At 43.2% G+C, this 19,669-nt stretch overlaps 1 protein-coding gene across 1 annotated transcript in view; it reads left to right on the top strand.

The window, feature by feature from the left end:
• Positions 1-936: 936 nt before the first annotated feature.
• Positions 937-19,669, top strand: part of LOC135512968 (SUN domain-containing ossification factor-like) — an 81,132-nt gene continuing 62,399 nt past the window's right edge. Inside the window, 1 exon segment of the mRNA XM_064935529.1 lies at positions 937-1,222. Within this exon segment, the coding sequence (XP_064791601.1) occupies positions 1,170-1,222 (53 nt within the window). The 5' untranslated portion in view covers positions 937-1,169.

Below are 19,669 nucleotides of genomic sequence, written 5' to 3'. Positions count from 1 at the left end.
TTAAGTCTTTCTAAAATTCCCTATGGGGAAAAATGAAAGGTGGAAAAACGATTGGAACCATTTACCTGTTGGCCGCTAGGTTTTATGGGTATTATGACATCCCACTGTGGGGCTCTATAGCCTACATGACGAAATAATAATAATAATTATTATTGACAATTTAAAAGCAGATAATGTTTTGTCAAGTGGCAGCCAAACATAAATTATGTCATCAGAATAAGATCCTCGATAGTTATTGGTATGGTGCATCAAGTTCATCACCTTGCACTTTTACCACCCTGTAAAATTCATCATAATTTATTTAATCTGTAGCCTAAACTGCATGCTTTCCCAACGAGTCGTAGTGGTAGGACAACATGTCATCGCGTGACTCAAAATTCACTTCAATATGATGGTTATTATATCAATATGTGTGCATAAAAGCTTTTCCACTGACATGTCTCGCATTATTAATTTAGTGACAAAAAATCACACCGTATTTTGTTTTGTCGACAGGAAAATGTAGGCCTGTTACGATTTGAAAAATCTGATATGTAACGTATGACTCGTTCACATACTAGTCGAAACTAGAAAACTCCGTAATGTCCGACATGGTATCTGGTTGTAGTTATACATGTACTGTGTTCAACGAATCAACTATTTCCAAGTTTCTTAGTCCGACTAGCATTTGAACACGGCATTACTCGCGTACAAAAAAAAATTAGGATGGAAACGTTGGTGTCATCCAAAAATGGGTTATTAGTGATTGTAGTCTAATCTGGTGGACTATTTCAGGTTTGGCTATTTTGCCTATCGTAATGGACACGCGTTCCATGTCAGAACTTCCAACTCAGCTCAAGCAGAGGAAATGGCCCTTAGACGTCACTACTTCTTGGTCGCTACCTGATCCTATTGGTGTACCGCAGTACTGCCCTAATGCTATTGGCCGAGAGGAGAACCTCAGGAAAGCTTAGCAAAATCGAGCAGGGTAACAGAGCAACAGAAGACAGCAAGGAGCGGCGAGGGGATGAGTGAATTAAAATTCGCCTAGCTACATCGACTGTAGTTTTAGGAAAGTGCCACCCTCCCTTAAATATTTCCCATTGTATAATCAACAAACGTTATATTTAAAACATATCTTGCTAGTAAAATCCTAAAATAGCGAGGATGTTGGTCCCCGCGGGAAGATAATGAAGCGGTTGCGCGTTTTGTTCGTGTGCCTCATTGTAGCTGTCCTTTGCTGGTAAGCCCTTCTTAAATGCTTTTCATTGTGGTAGTAAAGCTAGCTTTAGACTGTCACGTTACGTCGAACAAATGACAGAACTCGAAAGCAGCATTGGAAGCTGTTATACTGATATTATGACCTTGTCCTTTCTTGGTGAGGGATGCTTTTTTTGTCCCTCGAGACATTTTTAAGGTAACGCATATGTTGGCTAGCTCACATCGTCAAGGGGGTGTGACTGGCTAGCTAACGGTAACACAAACAGGTGACGTTGGATAACGCCGTGTTAAATCATTGTTGCTTAAAATGTACACTGACAGATGTTTCTAACTCGATATATTATTCAATCCTCTCACATGTTAAGCGAAGATAGCTGATAGTCTACCCTACTGGCTAACTAGCAAATCTGTTTTCTCAACTGTCGTCCATGGCTTGTCGGGCACACCAATAATACACGTTTCTTCTAGTTGGTTTGACTAACAGTTACTGAACATTATGCTTTCCTTCTAGGTATATCAGCTAGTTATATTAGAAGGTGGACATCTAATAGTATTTACTATTTTTCATAAGTGGTCCTGGTGCAGTACTTGACTAACATCTATGAATCAGCTGTCTAGCTGTACAACTTTCTAGCCAGTTGCTTGTCTTGAGTTCTTACCAATGCACAGAGGTAACACTGACATGTGGTGGATTATCACTGGTCGTGGTCCAGCATTGGTTAAAACCACTTATAAGCGCCACTGACGCAGCAGCTAACAATACCCAGGACTGGTTACAGGTGATTAGATGGTCAGTAGCATGCCAAGTTTCTCAAGATGGGTAGCTACAGATTGGATGCCAAATATTGTGATATAACCAAAGATTTTTGGTGTTCGTTACTGGGCATTACAGAAAACCCTCATACAAACAGCCGCCATAGATTTTAACTAACCTGTTCTTGGCGACGCTTTCTTCATTCTCGTTTCGGTGAAAATTGTATCTCAAATGTCAGTTTACAGTTGCAGGTGGTTCTATGGAAACCAGTGAAAAGAAAGCTATTCAATTCTTGTTTTGCCCCACATCTAGCATTTCGCAGTGTCTTTGCAGGAACCATTCGTTTGTATGTGGCCATGTGTAAAAATAGATGATAGACGACCAAAACAAAGACCTACACACATGCTTGGCATGTTTCACTGGATACAAAACATTACATTTCTCTTTCTGAATTATCTATAGTTGTTGTAAACCCACATGCAACTGGAAACTGACATTTGAGATACAATTTTCACTGAATCGAGAACGAAGAAACTATTGCCAAGAACAGGTTAGTTTAAAAATCTATGACAGTATGGGGCTTTCCTGTAATTCCCAGTAATAGAACTAACATGTTGGTGTCCATCACATTATCTGGTGTGCAATCTGTAGCTACCAGATAGGCTGAGTGACTAGCATTAGACAACTAGCTAGGGTTGTCACAATACCAGTATCGCAATACCTGATTTCCCATGGCAAAAAGGAAAATGCAAAGCACACTAAACTCTTTGGTCCTTTAAAAAACATACTGTATGTACAATATTGTGTGCTAGAGCTTGGAAAATAAACATGTGATTCTGGGTGACAACATAAGGCTGCATGTTTCCAACATTGACTGTTTTCCCTCTGGAAATTAAGTCTGTTTATTGTTTTGTTTCATTTCCACGATACCACTGAGTATCGTCATACTGGTGTTGTGATAACCCTAACTATACAGCTTGAAAGAGACTACAGCGGCCTCCCGGGTGGCGCTGTGCGCACTTTTAGCAGTCCAGCAGTACATTTCTTTACACTATAGAACGGTCAATTATGGTTTTCTATAATGTAAATATGTGACTGCAGTATGCCTCCTATCAGTAAATTGTTGATTTGAGTATTAGTGCTGTGAGATTGATTGCATGCTGTTAAATAAATGGCTTTACTGTTCTCAAACATGCCTTTGAATTGTAAACAGACACACGAGATGTATGTAGGGCTGTGGCGGTCCCGAAATTTCATCAGCTAGTGATTGTCAAGCAAATAACTGTCGGTCTCATGGTAATTGACCCTTAATTAGGAAACACATTTAGCATCTCCTGGCCTACAAGCCAGTTTTAAAAAGTCTAATGAATCCATGTAATATACAGTTGAAGATGGAAGTTTACATACACTTAAGCCAAATACATTTTAACTACATTTTTCAGAATTCCTGACATTTAATCCGAGTAAGAATTTCCTGTCTTAGGTCAGTTAGGATCACCCCTTTATTTTAAGAATGTGACGTGTCAGAATAATAGTACCGTGATTTATTTCAGCTTTTATTTATTTCATCACATTCCCAGTGGGTTAGAGGTTTACATAACCTCAATTATGATTTGGTAGCACTGCCTTTAAATTGTTTAACTTTGGTCAAATGGTTCAGGTAGCCTTCCACAAGCTTCTCACAATAAGTTGGATGAATTTTGGCCCTTCCTCCTGACAGAGTCAGGTTTGTAGGCCTCCTTACTCGCACATGCTTTTTCAGTTCTGCCCACACATGTTCTATGGGATTGAGGTCAGGGCTTTGATGGCCACTCCAATACCTTGACTTTGTTGTCCTTAAACCATTTTTCCACAACTTTGGAAGTAGGCTTGGGGTCATTGTCCATTTGGAAGACCCATTTGCGACCAAGCTTTAACTTCCTGACGGATTGACTTTGTTGCTTCAATATAGCCACATAATTTGAATTCCTCATGATGCCATCTATTTTGTGAAGTGCACCAGGCCCCCCTGCAGTAAAGCACCCCCACTACATGATGCTGCCACCCCCATGCTTCACGGTTGGGATGGTGTTTTTCAGCTTGCAAGCCTCCCCCCTTTTTCCTCCAAACATAACGATGGTCATTCTGGCAAAACAGTTCTAGTTTTGTTTCATCAGACCAGAGGACATATCTCCAAAAAGTACGATCTTTGTCCCCATGTGCAGTTGCAAACCGTAGTCATAGCCGTAGGTTTATGGCAGGTTTGGAGCTGAGCAGTCTTTCAGATTATGTTGATACAGGACTCGTTTTACTGTGGATATAGATACTGGAGGAAACATTTTCAAAAGTATCTTCGCAAGGTCCTTTGCTGCTGTTCTGGGATTGATTTGCACTTTTCGCACCAAAGTACGTTCATCTCCAGGAGACAGAACACGTCTCCTTCCTGAGCAATGTTTATCCGATTGTTTGTACAGATGAATGTGGTACCTTCAGGCATTTGAAAATTGCTCCCATGGATGAGCCAGACTTGTAGAGGTCCATATTTTTTTTCTGAGGTCTTTGCTGATTTCTTTTGATTTTACCATGATGTCAAGCAAAGAGGCACTGAGTTAGGCTAATTGACATCATTTGAGTCAATTGGAAGTGAACCTGTGGATGTATTTCAAGGCCTATCAGAAGCTTCTAAAGCCATGACATAGTTTTCTGGACTTTTCCAAGCTGTTTGAAGGCACAGTCAACTTAGTGCATGTAAACTTCTTACCCACTGGAATTGTGATACAGTGAATTATAAGTGAAATAATCGGTCTGTAATCAATTGTTGGAAACATTGTGTCATGTACAAAGTAGATGTCCTGACTTGCTAAAACTATAGTTTGTTAAAACCTCTCTGGGATCGTTCGGGACGCTAGCGTCTCACCTCGCCAACAGCCAGTGAAATTGCAGGGCGCCAAATTCAAAACAACCAAAATCCCATAAATAAAATTCCTCAAACATACAAGTATTTTACACCATTATAAAGATCCACTTCTCATTAATCCAACCACAGTGTCCGATTTCAAAAAGGCTTTTCGGCGAAAGCAGAACTTATCATTATGTTAGGTCAGCAACTAGTCACAGAAAGCATTCAGCCATTTTCCAACCAAAGAGAGGTGTCAAAAAAGCAGAAATATAGATAAAATTAATCACTAACCTTTGACGATCTTCATCAGTTGACACCCAGGACTCAATGTTACGCAATAGATGTATGTTCGATCAAGTTCATATTTATATCCAAAAACCTCAGTTTACATTGGTACCATGTTCAGAAATGCCTCCAAAACATCCAGAAAAATTGCAGAGAGCCACATCAAATAACATAAATACTCATCATAAACATTGATGAAAGATAAACTTGTTCTTAATGCAACCGCTGTGTCAGATTTCAGAAAAGCTTTACGGCAAAATCACAATATTCAATCATCTGAGAACAGCGTTCAGCCACAAGCAAGCCCGCCAAATTGTGGAGTCAACAAAAGTCATAAATAGCATTATAAATCCTCACTTACCTTTGCTGATCTTTGTCGGAATGCACTCCCACTTCCACAAGAAATGTTTTTTTTGTTCGATTACGTCCATATTTATGTCCAAATACCTACTTTTGTTCGCGTTTAGTTCACTATTCCAAAGGCACAATGCGCGAGTGCAAAATCCAGACAAAGTCAAGAGTTCCATTACAGTTTGTAGAAACATGTCAAACGATGTTTACAATCAATCCTTAGGGTCCTTTTATAATACATTTTCAATAATATTCCAACCCGACATTAGCCTATTCATTACAGAGGAAAAAGAAGGAACAGCGCGCCCGCGTGACCTCGCAGTTAACAACTGATTGGCCACAGCCAAGTCCACTTGTTGAAACAGCTCTTATTCGACACCCTTCCAAAATAGAAGCTTAAAACAACTTTCTAAAGACTGTTGACATCTGCTGGAAGCCTTGGGAAGTGCAATCTGGCCCCATAGACACAGCATATTGGATAGGCAATCACTTAAAATGAAACTACGAACCTCAGATTTCCCACTTCCTGGTTGGATTTGTCTCAGGTTTTCGCCTGCCATATGAGTTCTGTTACACTCAGACATCATTCAAACAGTTTTAGAAACTTCAGAGTGTTTTGTATCCAATACTGCTAATAATATGCATATATTAGCTTCTGGGACAGAGTAGCAGACAGTTTACTCTGGGCACCTTATTCATTCAAGCTACTCAATACTGCCCCCTTGTCACCAAGATGTTAACAAGAAATTTGTGGAGTGGTTGAAAACGAGTTAATGACTCTCACCTAAGTGTATGTAATCTTCCGACTTCAACTGTATTGACTTAATTATCACAGAAATCCGATCCTTTGGTCATTAAAATGGTCAAACCCGGAAACTATCATTTCGAAAACAAAACGTATATTCTTAAAGTGAAATACGGAACCGTTCCGTATTTTATCTAACGGGTGGCAACCCTAAGTCTAAATATTGCTGTTACATTGCACAACCTTCAATGTTATGTCATTTAAATTATGTAAAATTCTGGAAATTTAATTTGCTATGAGCCAGGCGGCCCAAACTGTTGCATATACCCTGACTCTGCGTGCAATGCAAGAGAAGTGACACAATTTCCCGAGTTAATATTGCCTGCTAACATTAGTTAAAAGAAATTAAATATCTAGGTTTAAAAAATACATACTTTTGTGTATTGATTTAAGGCAAAAGATGTTTATGGTTAGGTACATTCGTGCAACGATTGTGCTTGTTTCGCAAATGCGCCTTTGTTAAATCACCCGTTTGGCGAAGTAGGCTGTGATTCAATGATTAAATTAACAGGCACCGCATTGATTATATGCAACGCAGAACAAGCTAGTTAACCAAGTAATATCATCAACCATTTGTAGCTAACTAGTGATTGTGAAGATTGATCGTTTTTATTAAGTTTAATGCTAGCTAGCAACTTACCTTGGCTCCTTGCTACACTCGCGTAACAGGTGGTCAGCCTGCCACGCAGTTTCCTCGTGGAATGCAATGTAATCGGCCATAATCGGTTTACCCAATTACAGAGTGTTATGAAAACTTGAAATCGGCCCTAATTAATCGGCCAAGCCAATTTAATCGGTCGACCTCTAGTATATACTCCTGTTCTTGTAGAGTTGAACTTCTACTGTTTTATTTTGGAAATAACAGCCCACACTATTGCTAGAGAGCTGCCTTTACACTGTACTGTCTCAGAAGATTGAGTCTTTCCATCTCTACCTGTCTCTATACCAGCTCAAGCACCTATTGGTAAGAAGAATTGAATCATTTGTACGAAATCATGTGCCATTCCTTTTTCCCATGTATTGTCGTGAGCCTTTCAAGCTTCAGCTGATTAGTTTTAGACCGTTGAGTTTTAACTGCTGATGTTTTATTCATCATGACATAGCTGACAGTTTGTTCATTAATAAATAAAACACAGAAATCTGCTGCTGAGTTTTCAGCCAAGCGTGATGACTTCTGAGAAGCCTTGCCAATGGCAAACTGAGATTATATAGCTTAAATGTAATTTAAGTTCTGTACCATTAGTTAGGTTCCTAGATTTAATTTAGTAATAAACTAATTGGTTAGTTAAGCTAGTTTCTTATTCTGTTATCCTGATTCCCACCTAACTCGTATTTTGAGCCAGTGGTCTATTTTGGTACACAGCTCTGGTCTCTCACATTATAGTGCCTTTTAAGACCCCTGAGTATCCTAATCATGTTATGGAAAAATTATTGTTAAATGAGGGGCTATATTAGAATTTTATGGATTTTAATCATCTTTCCTGGTGAGTTTGATGCAAATATTCAGGACCATCTCCCTTCCATACAGTAGGTCATATCCATTAGGCATTATCCATTAGGCATACACAACCTGACTCATTTACTTACATTCATCTGAATTTCTTCATTTGTTAGTGATTATGGTGTGTTCAGGTAAAGCCTGGGGAGTTTTGTGTTTGTGTGAAATAGGATGTGAGAGCGATAGAGGATATGTTTTTGTTATATTTGGCTTCACTCTTTCTGTTCTACCATGTCCTACCCAAGCCTCTCTGTACTGAATGTCTGTGGCGAGGCGGAGCAGGCATGTCGTTGCCAATGTCAGTCAGCCCAGAGGGAAGTGAAGGGGTTAACTGTTTCCAGCCCTCTGCACTGGCCTCCCTGCCTGAACACAGAGACAAGAAGGGAGAGAGCAACATAAAGGCAGCAGTAGGCCTAATGCAGTGTGCACCAACCTTTTCTGAGTCAAGATCACGTTCTAAGTCAAAATGCAAGCCGAGATCTACCTCTACAATGTTTTTTGTTGCAAGACTTAAACATACGTCTATGCAACATTTAACATGTTGAAAACAGTACTGTAGCAATGAGGTTTGTGCAGTATCCTATATGTCCAATACGTTATCACTGCATATTGCAGGGCTAGACATTAACGCTTGCCCTGGACAAGTGGGGGAAAAAAATATAATTGTTAGACAAGAATATAGATATGTTATCCAAATGGACTACATTTTTTAAATAATCATGAAAAAAATCACAATCAAACAATTAGGCTACTCAGATCAGAATTGGATCAGTGTCCTGCAGATTAAATTTGTTTCCCATTTTCCTCCCAATCTCTGCAGAGTGCATCAGAGTATTGTATTGTAGGCCTGCATGGACCGGCACGAGAGAGGTCTTTCAATTATGCAGCGAGCCTACAGTAACTGCGTGTGCACATTTGTTGATATTCATTGCTAGTTAGTGAGTTATTTGCCCATTTATAATTTTTGGTCACCAATGAAAGTCCTGGAAAAGTAATGTTGTGCGCATCACATACCACATTGTAAAAAATTAGCTGCTCTATAGGCCCTTGTTAAGTTGACTGGTTTGTTTGAGCAGGGTTGGACACCCAGTATCTCTCCAGATGGAGGGTTGAAGGACCATGTGTTTTATACAGTAGCCCATCAGTGCAGTATTTTACTTGGGGTGGGGTTAACTGCCTGGCTCAAGACCACAACGGCCGAAGATACTGTATAATACATGGGGTCAGAGACCAGCAGCCTTCCATTGCCAAAACCAGTAATGATAATGAATGTTCTTTTGTTAAGTGGTTTCTTGCATCATACAACATTTTCAGTCACATTTTTGGCCCAAGTTGTTACTTAATTATTTTTTTGGGGGGGGGGCTTTCCGACAAGTGAAACATCAGTCCTACTCGTCCAAAAGTGGCTTAGAAAGTATACTCAAGCCCTGTATTGCCTTTGCTTGAATTGCCCTACAAATGCATTGTTATTCAGACCATTTCATATACAGTGGGGCAAAAAAGTATTTAATCAGCCACCAATTGTGCAAGTTCTCCCACTTAAAAAGATGAGGCCTGTAATTTTCATCATAGGTACACTTCAACTATGACAGACAAAATGAGAGAAAAAAATCCAGAAAATCACATTGTAGGATTTTTAATGAATTTATTTGCAAATTATGGTGGAAAATAAGTATTTGGTCACCTACAAACAAGCAAGATTTCTGGCTCTCACAGACCTGTAACTTCTTTAAGAGGCAAACTGGGCGCTGCTCTGGTCGTACATCCTGTTTTCTGCACATTGGCTCTCTGCTCAAGATCGGACTATAAGAAGGGAGATCATTATTTGCAGTATATTGTGATCCCGGCATGCACACTACATGTGTTTTGTTGTTTGAATTTCTCTTATTGAGACATACACTAGTAATACCAGGAGAAGAATACTCTTCCAAGGCAGATTGGGTTCCCAGTTTGGTGGGTGCCTGCTTTCACTATCCCACAGCAAACCTAATTACACACATTGTTGCTGGCATGATTACTAATGCAAACCCTTTAGCGTGCGACTATTGGCTTCTCACCCCTCTGTGCCAATTCTCACACCTCTGGCATGGAAAGAACAGGCAGCACAGCAGATGGGGGAAGAATCCAATGGCCAGAAAGTTTTTACCATAGCAGGGAGTTTGTAGGAGTTGTGCTTACCTCAAGTGAGTTTGTGTTGTAGCTTGGGGGCCTGGTAATGGTGAAGTGTGTTTCTATATGTGAAAGCCTGTCTCCCGTGGGGATTCTAGTCACATTTCACCTAACAAACCAGTAAGGCCCCACCATCAAGTCGCCCTGGAAATGCTTCCTGGAGCTGTGAGTCGGCTCATTCACCCTCCATCTTATTGACTTTGCATTGTTACTCACACACTGCTGTTTTACATTTCTACTAATGCTTCTATGGCTATGTTTTCATGAATGGTAAATCGAGACCTGAAATGGCTGCGTGGACTTGTTAGTGATATTCTTGAACTTTTTATTTTATTTTTTTAAACTTAAGTTTATTTAGTAAATATTTTCTTAACTCTATTTCTTGAACTGCGTTGTTGGTTAAGTGCTTGTAAGTAAGCATTTCACAAGTAAGGTCAACCCATGTGAAAATATGATTTGATTTGAATACTGTAGCACCCTCTTGATTTGCCCCATTTTCTCTACATTGTATGGCAGTGAGTGAACACCCTGCAGTCTATTCTTGGCTTATTCTTTTTTTCTTTCTATTCTGTTCTTTCACTTTAGATTCCTACACATTGTGATATATCTCATTTGGGCAGACGTAGTGAACCGTGTGTGAGGGAGAGAATCTCGTTCTCCTCAGTCTGCATGATCATCTGAAAGATTATCATCACTAATAAGATGATGACCAGTTCAACCTTTGTGGTTCCAGGTGGGAACCTGGGGTCTTAATACAAAAGAACCTCCAGCTCAATTGATTGGAACATGTGGTAGGCTTATGCAAGTTGCAACCTTGGTTGTGGATGTGATTTCCGGACTGGCCACACAAACACAACTGAACCTCACACATTTGCTGGATAAAACCTTAAAATGACCCTTCAGGCAAAGTTGAGATGTTTACAGTAACGGTATGACAACACCGGTATATCCCAAGCCGGCTCAGCCAACCAGTTTAATTTCTAATCTATGGGCTGAGTTCTGCTGTGCTGTATGGCTGTTTCCATCCTCGTGGCCGCCTCCTATATCAGGTTTACCCTCTATGCCCCTTGGTGTTGGAACACCTGCCTTATCGTATCTATATGGTGGAGTTTTCAGTCAATACTTCAATTAATAGTTACTAAACCAACTGATCATATCCACAGGTTTAGCAAATATATAGTTCAGATACCCTGACCTGTTCACTGTGATTACTATTATTTGACCATGCTGGAACATCTTGGCCATGTTCTGTTATAATCTCCACCCGGCACAGCCAGAAGAGGACTGGCCATCCCACATAGCCTGGTTCCTCTCTAGGTTTCTTCCTAGGTTTTGGCCTTTCTAGGGCGTTTTTCCTAGCCACTGTGCTTCTACACCTGCATTGCTTGCTGTTTGGGGTTTTAGGCTGGGTTTCTGTACAGAACTTTGATATATCAGCTGATGTAAGAAGGGCTATATAAATACATTTGATTAGATAGCCCTAACCTTTACATTTACATTACATTTAAGTCATTTAGCAGACGGTCTTATCCAGAGCGACTTACAAATTGGTGAATTCACCTTCTGACATCCAGTGGAACAGCCACTTTACAATAGTGCATCTAAATCATTAAGGGGGGTGAGAAGGATTACTTAACCTATCCTAGGTATTCCTTGAAGAGGTGGGGTTTCAGGTGTCTCCGGAAGGTGGTGATTGACTCCGCTGTCCTGGCGTCGTGAGGGAGTTTGTTCCACCATTGGGGGGCCAGAGCAGCGAACAGTTTTGACTGGGCTGAGCGGGAACTGTACTTCCTCAGTGGTAGGGAGGCGAGCAGGCCAGAGGTGGATGAACGCAGTGCCCTTGCTTGGGTGTAGGGCCTGATCAGAGCCTGGAGGTACTGCGGTGCCGTTCCCCTCACAGCTCCGTAGGCAAGCACCATGGTCTTGTAGCGGATGCGAGCTTCAACTGGAAGCCAGTGGAGAGAGCGGAGGAGCGGGGTGACGTGAGAGAACTTGGGAAGGTTGAACACCAGACGGGCTGCGGCGTTCTGGATGAGTTGTAGGGGTTTAATGGCACAGGCAGGGAGCCCAGCCAACAGCGAGTTGCAGTAATCCAGACGGGAGATGACAAGTGCCTGGATTAGGACCTGCGCCGCTTCCTGTGTGAGGCAGGGTCGTACTCTGCGGATGTTGTAGAGCATGAACCTACAGGATCGGGCCACCGCCATGATGTTGGTTGAGAACGACAGGGTGTTGTCCAGGATCACGCCAAGGTTCTTAGCGCTCTGGGAGGAGGACACAATGGAGTTGTCAACCGTGATGGCGAGATCATGGAACGGGCAGTCCTTCCCCGGGAGGAAGAGCAGCTCCGTCTTGCCGAGGTTCAGCTTGAGGTGGTGATCCGTCATCCACACTGATATGTCTGCCAGACATGCAGAGATGCGATTCGCCACCTGGTCATCAGAAGGGGAAAGGAGAAGATTAATTGTGTGTCGTCTGCATAGCAATGATAGGAGAGACCATGTGAGGTTATGACAGAGCCAAGTGACTTGGTGTATAGCGAGAATAGGAGAGGGCCTAGAACAGAGCCCTGGGGGACACCAGTGGTGAGAGCGCGTGGCGAGGAGACAGATTCTCGCCACGCCACCTGGTAGGAGCGACCTGTCAGGTAGGACGCAATCCAAGCGTGGGCCGCGCCGGAGATGCCCAACTCGGAGAGGGTGGAGAGGAGGATCTGATGGTTCACAGTATCGAAGGCAGCCGATAGGTCTAGAAGGATGAGAGCAGAGGAGAGAGAGTTAGCTTTAGCAGTGCGGAGCGCCTCCGTGATACAGAGAAGAGCAGTCTCAGTTGAATGACTAGTCTTGAAACCTGACTGATTTGGATCAAGAAGGTCATTCTGAGAGAGATAGCGGGAGAGCTGGCCCGTTCAAGAGTTTTGGAGAGAAAAGAAAGAAGGGATACTGGTCTGTAGTTGTTGACATCGGAGGGATCGAGTGTAGGTTTTTTCAGAAGGGGTGCAACTCTCGCTCTCTTGAAGACGGAAGGGACGTAGCCAGCGGTCAGGGATGAGTTGATGAGCGGGTGAGGTAAGGGAGAAGGTCTCCGGAAAGGGTCTGGAGAAGAGAGGAGGGGATAGGGTCAAGCGGGCAGGTTGTTGGGCGGCCGGCCGTCACAAGAAGCGAGATTTCATCTGGAGAGAGAGGGAGAAAGAGGTCAGAGCACAGGGTAGGGCAGTGTGAGCAGAACCAGCGGTGTCGTTTGACTTAGCAAACGAGGATCGGATGTCGTCGACCTTCTTTTCAAAATGGTTGACGAAGTCATCTGCAGAGAGGGAGGGGGGAGGGGGAGGAGGATTCAGGAGGGAGGAGAAGGTGGCAAAGAGCTTCCTAGGGTTAGAGGCAGATGCTTGGAATTTAGAGTGGTAAAAAGTGGCTTTAGCAGCAGAGACAGAGGAGGAAAATGTAGAGAGGAGGGAGTGAAAGGATGCCAGGTCCGCAGGGAGGCGAGTTTTCCTCCATTTCCGCTCGGCTGCCCGGAGCTCTGTTCTGTGAGCTCGCAATGAGTCGTCGAGCCACGGAGCGGGAGGGGAGGACCGAGCCGGCCTGGAGGATAGGGGACATAGAGAGTCAAAGGATGCAGAAAGGGAAGAGAGGAGGGTTGAGGAGGCAGAATCAGGTAGATAGGTTGGAGAAGGTATGAGCAGAGGGAAGAGATGATAGGATGGAAGAGGAGAGAGTAGCGGGGGAGAGAGAGCGAAGGTTGGGACGGCGCGATACCATCCGAGTAGGGGCAGTGTGGGAAGTGTTGGATGAGAGCGAGAGGGAAAAGGATACAAGGTAGTGGTCGGAGACTTGGAGGGGAGTTGCAATGAGGTTAGTGGAAGAACAGCATCTAGTAAAGATGAGGTCGAGCGTATTGCCTGCCTTGTGAGTAGGGGGGGAAGGTGAGAGGGTGAGGTCAAAAGAGGAGAGGAGTGGAAAGAAGGAGGCAGAGAGGAATGAGTCAAAGGTAGACGTGGGGAGGTTAAAGTCGCCCAGGAAAGGAGCTTATCAAGGCATCAAGCTCATTGATGAACTCTCCAAGGGAACCTGGAGGGCGATAAATGATAAGGATGTTAAGCTTGAAAGGGCTGGTAACTGTGACAGCATGGAATTCAAAGGAGGCGATAGACAGATGGGTAAGGGGAGAGAGAGAGAATGACCACTTGGGAGAGATGAGGATCCCGGTGCCACCACCCCGCTGACCAGAAGCTCTCGGGGTGTGCGAGAACACGTGGGCGGACGAAGAGAGAGCAGTAGGAGTAGCAGTGTTATCTGTGGTGATCCATGTTTCCGTCAGTGCCAAGAAGTCGAGGGACTGGAGGGAGGCATAGGCTGAGATGAACTCTGCCTTTTTGGCCGCAGATCGGCAGTTCCAGAGGCTACCGGAGACCTGGAACTCCACGTGGGTCGTGCGCGCTGGGACCACCAGATTAGGGTGGCCGCGGCCACGCGGTGTGGAGCGTTTGTATGGTCTGTGCAGAGAGGAGAGAACAGGGATAGATAGACACATAGTTGACAGGCTACAGAAGAGGCTACGCTAATGCAAAGGAGATTGGAATGACAAGTGGACTACACGTCTCGAATGTTCAGAAAGTTAAGCTTACGTAGCAAGAATCTTATTGACTAAAATGATTGAAATGCTACAGTACTGCTGGAGTAGGCTAGCTGGTAGTGGCTGCGATGTTGACGCTACACTAATCAAGTCGTTCCGTCGAGTGTAATAGTTTCTACAGTGCTGCTATTCGGGGGCTAGCTGGCTAGCTAGCAGGTTGATTGCGTTACGTTACCTTAAAAGAACGACAATAGCTGGCTAGCTAACCTAGAAAATCGCTCTAGGCTACACAATTGTCTTAGATACAAAGACGGCTATGTAGCTAGCTAGCTACGATCAAACAAATCAAACCGTTGTACTGTAATAGTTTCTACACTGCTGCTATTCGGGGGCTAGCTGGCTAGCTACGTTAAAAGAACGACAATAGCTGGCCAGCTAACCTAGAAAATCGCTCTAGACTACACAATTGTCTTAGATACAAAGACGGCTATGTAGCTGGCTAGCTACGATCAAACAAATCAAACCGTTGTACTGTAATGAAGTGAAATGAAAATGTGATACTACCTGTGGAGCGACGCGAATGTTGACCGGGTAGTTGAAGTTCAATTCGGTAGAGGTTGGCTAGCTGTTGGCTAGCTAGCTAGCTAGCAGCATCTCCTACGTTAAGGACGACAAATAGCTGGCTAGCTAACCTCGGTAAATTAAGATAATCACTCTAAGTCTACACACTCTAAACTACACAATTATCTTGGATACGAAGACAGCGAAGACAACTATCTAGCTAGCTGACACTACGCTAATCGAGTCGTTCAGTTGAGTGTAATAGTTTCTACAGTGCTGGTGGACAGTGGATGTTAGCTAGCTGCTTAGCTAGCTGCTGGGCAGATACGTTAGGACGACGAAATACGATAATTATGCAATTATCTTTGATACAAAGACGGCTATGTAGCTAGCTAAGAAGAAATTGCTAAGATTAGACAAATCAAACCGTTGTACTATAATGAAATGTAATGAAAAGTTATACTACCTGCGGACCGAAGTGTAGATGCGACCGCTCGCTCCAACCCGGAACCGGAAATATGACTACCTGGCGGCAAAGGAATATGACTTTGCCGCCAGGTATATCCGTGTCACAGGCTATAGCCTTGGGCCTAGAACTTATCAGTGACATATTGCTGAGGGGATTCCTTGCTTTCTGAAGAGCAGCAGAACTGACCCAAGCTAAGAACAAGGGCCTATAGCAGGGGTGTCAAAGTCAAATGGACGGAGGGCCAAATAAAAAATTTAGCTACAAGCCGAGGGCCGGACTGTTCGAATGTTCATTGAAAAATTTTTAAATGACGCATATAGTCTAGTGAACCTAATTGAACCTACTGAAAACCTAACAAATATATTCCAATATGATCAGATAAATAAAGCAATATTTTCTTATGGCTCTGTCAGTAATCTTTAATTTTCAACAGACACAAAAGACAAATTTCCTTTATATAAAAATCCCCATAACATGAACATTAAATGAAAGAAACCGGTATTCAAGGCACCATCAGTAGCCTATATTTTCTATTTTAGCAAAAGTGGGCTAAATTTACTTCAAAGAAAAAAACAATAATAGCAATTTTCTATCATCCACTCAACTGAAATATTTTTAAAATATAATTGGATTGAAATACAATAAAATAAAGTGCAAAAATCTATTAATCAAAAACAACACTTTGTTTAAGGAGAAGTAACATGCAGTGAAAACAAATATTAAACTTTAACTTTTAAACTTGAACTGAGTAAAAACTCTAAATATGTGATTGCACAGTAATGTTCACTTGTTTGAGGTTGAGGGTGATACTTGGTGGTGTCCCATCTTTTCCACAAGTTCATCAATGTTCGGGGTAAGGCTCTGAGCTGAGGAAATCCTCAGAATTGAGTGGAGGTGTTCAGCAGTAAGTCGACTTCTGTGTGATGTTTTGTTCAGGTTCATCAAAGAAAAAGTTGTTCACACAGGTATGTGCTGCCAAACATAGACAACGTTTGAGCAGCCTGGATGCGCAGCTGGGGCATTGTGTCGGGGAGGAAACGGGCGAACTCCGCAGCACCCACTGCCGCATATTTTGCCCTCAGTGCATCATTGCATTGGAGGTCAATCAACTCCATTTGGAGGTTTGGTGGTGAGCTTTCCACGTCAACAGCAAATGGGTTACCGAGCAGTTCCAACCTGCTTTTTTGTGCTTCAAAGTCAGCAAATCGGCGTCGAAAGTCAGCGGCAAGCATACCTATTTTATCAGCCAACTGTGCGCTCGGGAACGCACTGGTAGAGAGCTTCTCTTTCATGGTCTGGCAGCTGGGAAAGTGGCTCAAATTTTCTTTCCGCATCTGCGTCTCCCACAGAGTCAGTTTGGTTTTAAATGCCTTCACTGTACTGTACATATCAGAGATGACATGATCCCGACCCTGCAGCTGCAAGTTCATTGCATTCAGATGACTCGTAATGTCACACAGAAAAGCCATTTCACACAGAAACATTTCGTCTCGGAGTTGTGTTGTGTCTTTCCCTTTGCTGTCCAAGAACAGACAAATCTCCTCACGAAGCTCGAAACATCTTTGAAGAACCTTTCCCTGGCTTAGCCATCGCACCTCTGTGTGATAAGGCAAATCACCATGCTCCGTTTCTAACTCCGTCAGAAATGCCTTGAACTGGCGGTGATTCAAACCTTTGGCTCTGATAAAGTTAACTGTGCGCGTGATGATGCTCATTACATGCTCCATTTTCAAGGCTTTACCGCACAACGCTTCCTGGTGTATGATACAATGATAAGCTGTCAGCTCACCTGTCGCGTTTTCCTCTTGCATCTTTTCCCGTATCTTCGCCACCAGTCCGCTCCTGTGTCCACACATCGCAGGTGCTCCGTCGGTTGTCAAACCCACGAGTTTTTCCCAAGGCAGCTCCATCTCATTTACACATCTTGACACCTCTTCATACAAATCATGCCCCGTAGTTGTGCCATGCATAGGACGTAAAGCCAAAAACTCCTCTGTCACGCTTAGGCTGGAGTCCACTCCGCGGATGAAAATTGACAACTGGGCAATGTCAGAAATGTCGGTGCTCTCATCCACAGCCAAGGAATATGCAATGAAATCTTTTCCCTTTTTCACAAGCTGCTCTTTTAGATTGATGGACAACTGGTCTACTCTCTCGGCAATGGTGTTTCTGCTCAGACTCACATTTAAAAAGAGTTGCCTTTTTCTGGGCAAACTTCGTCACAAACTTTAATCATGCAGTTTTTGATGAAATCCCCCTCCGTAAATGGCCGGGCTGATTTAGCGATCTCTTCTGCCAAAATAAAACTGGCCTTGACAGCAGCCTGGCCTTGTGATTTGGCTTTTTTGAACAGAGCCTGTCGAGATTTGAGGCCTCGTTTTAATTCCTCTGCCTTTTGTAGCCTTTGTTCCATGTCCATATTCTTGTTTTTGTCCGCGTGTTTCGTTTCATAATGTCGTCTCAGATTATACTCTTTCAGTACCGCCACACTTTCTCCACACAGAAGACACACAGGTTTTCCAGCTACCTCCGTGAACATATACTCCGACTCCCACCTTGTTTGAAACCCCGGTTCTCAGTGTCCACCTTCCGTTTTGCCATTTTTGATGGGTATCTGAAAGTTAATTTTACTGTGATGCTGACGACTGCTGTGCCAATAAATATTGAAATGAAGCAGCCTACTGCTCGGTGCGTCACCGTTGCATTGTGGGAAATGTAGTATTGGTGCGTGTAAAAGATCTGCGGGCTGCCGGCTTGCTGCGGTCTGCGGGCCGGTTCTAATAATAAATCAAGATCATCCCAGGGGCCGTAAAAAACCTTCTCGCGGGCCGGATGTGGCCCGCGGGCCTTGACTCTGACATATGTGGCCTATAGGGTGCCTCCCTTCCTTATACGCGCGCGCACATGCGCAACGCAACAGTAAGTTTAGACCAGCAGTGTGTGAGTAGAGACCTGGCATCGACTATCATACTATCATACCATGCTTAGGTCACTTGTTTTACCCATTCTGTTTAAAGTAACAGTAACTAAATGCCTCTGCCCGTTTGCCGGTTTTATTTAGCAAGCCACGGCCACGTGACCATTTTTGTGAACAGGATTGTGTACCTAATAAACTGGCCACGGAGGATAATATTAATCATGAATGTGAATGCTGGTTTCGTCTGGGAAAAGCTTTAACTCAATTCAAACGAGTCGTGATAAACTCATCTATGACTCTGAATTCAACTCTGATCACATTTTTCTTCATTCCATCCATTGCCTGTTAGTATTAGTGGTGTGGGAAAAATCGATAGTTGCCTCTGTCTGGATGAGGGTGAGACGGGGCCAGGGTGCCCATTCCGGCCAAAGCCCCCTGCTATATAATGTCTCAAAATGACATATTAGTCTACCTGTCATTCAGTCCCTGAGTCCATTCTATCTGAGTAGGTGGGGGCGACAAGGACTGGTCCGGGAGCTGAGTTTCTTGGACAATGTTGTTTTTTGTTCTCTCTCTCCCCCTCGTTGTTTTTGTACGTTATAAGCATTCAGGAACACTATGCCAGGAGTACCAAGTCGTCTGGAACTGAGGGTCCACAGGCAGTACTAGTGACAGTACAGCAACTTCTCTTGTTTTTGTGAACCATGCGGCTGTCTGAAGTCTGTTTCTGAAAGTATAGTTTTCAAAATACTAAATTAACTCTGTTTTCGTGTGGACCATTCAAATTCAGTACCGTAAGCAAACAGGATCTTGCTTTCTTGAGTTTGCAGTCTGTCATGCACACTGTAATGCTATCCTATTGCCTCTGGCAGTTAGTAGTTCTGTAGATTGAAACGGTTTATTCTTTGGTTTGATAGCAGTAATTCTAGGTGTGGATTTTTAGTTTTATAAGGTGGGACTGTAAGCACTGTACTGGCTTTTATAGGGCACCTTTTCTTTTTTTCCTACTGTACTTGGTGGCTGTGTACGGTTTATAGGGAAAGGTAGGGTTTGGGTTGAGTTTGTAATATCTTTGGTAAAGAAGATGGTGACGAACAGTAGTTTTTCTGGTGAGGCGAGGGATGAAGGTGTGTGGGTGAATGAATATCACATGGACGTTTTGAGAGACTGATTTGCTCCTGTCATCCCTCATTTCTCCCAGAAAACG

The sequence above is a fragment of the Oncorhynchus masou genome, chromosome 24, assembly GCF_036934945.1.
Source record: "Oncorhynchus masou masou isolate Uvic2021 chromosome 24, UVic_Omas_1.1, whole genome shotgun sequence".
Lineage (NCBI taxonomy): Eukaryota > Metazoa > Chordata > Actinopteri > Salmoniformes > Salmonidae > Oncorhynchus > Oncorhynchus masou.
The sequence above is the reverse complement of the archived record's forward strand: the minus strand, read 5'-3'. Positions and strand labels throughout refer to the sequence as shown.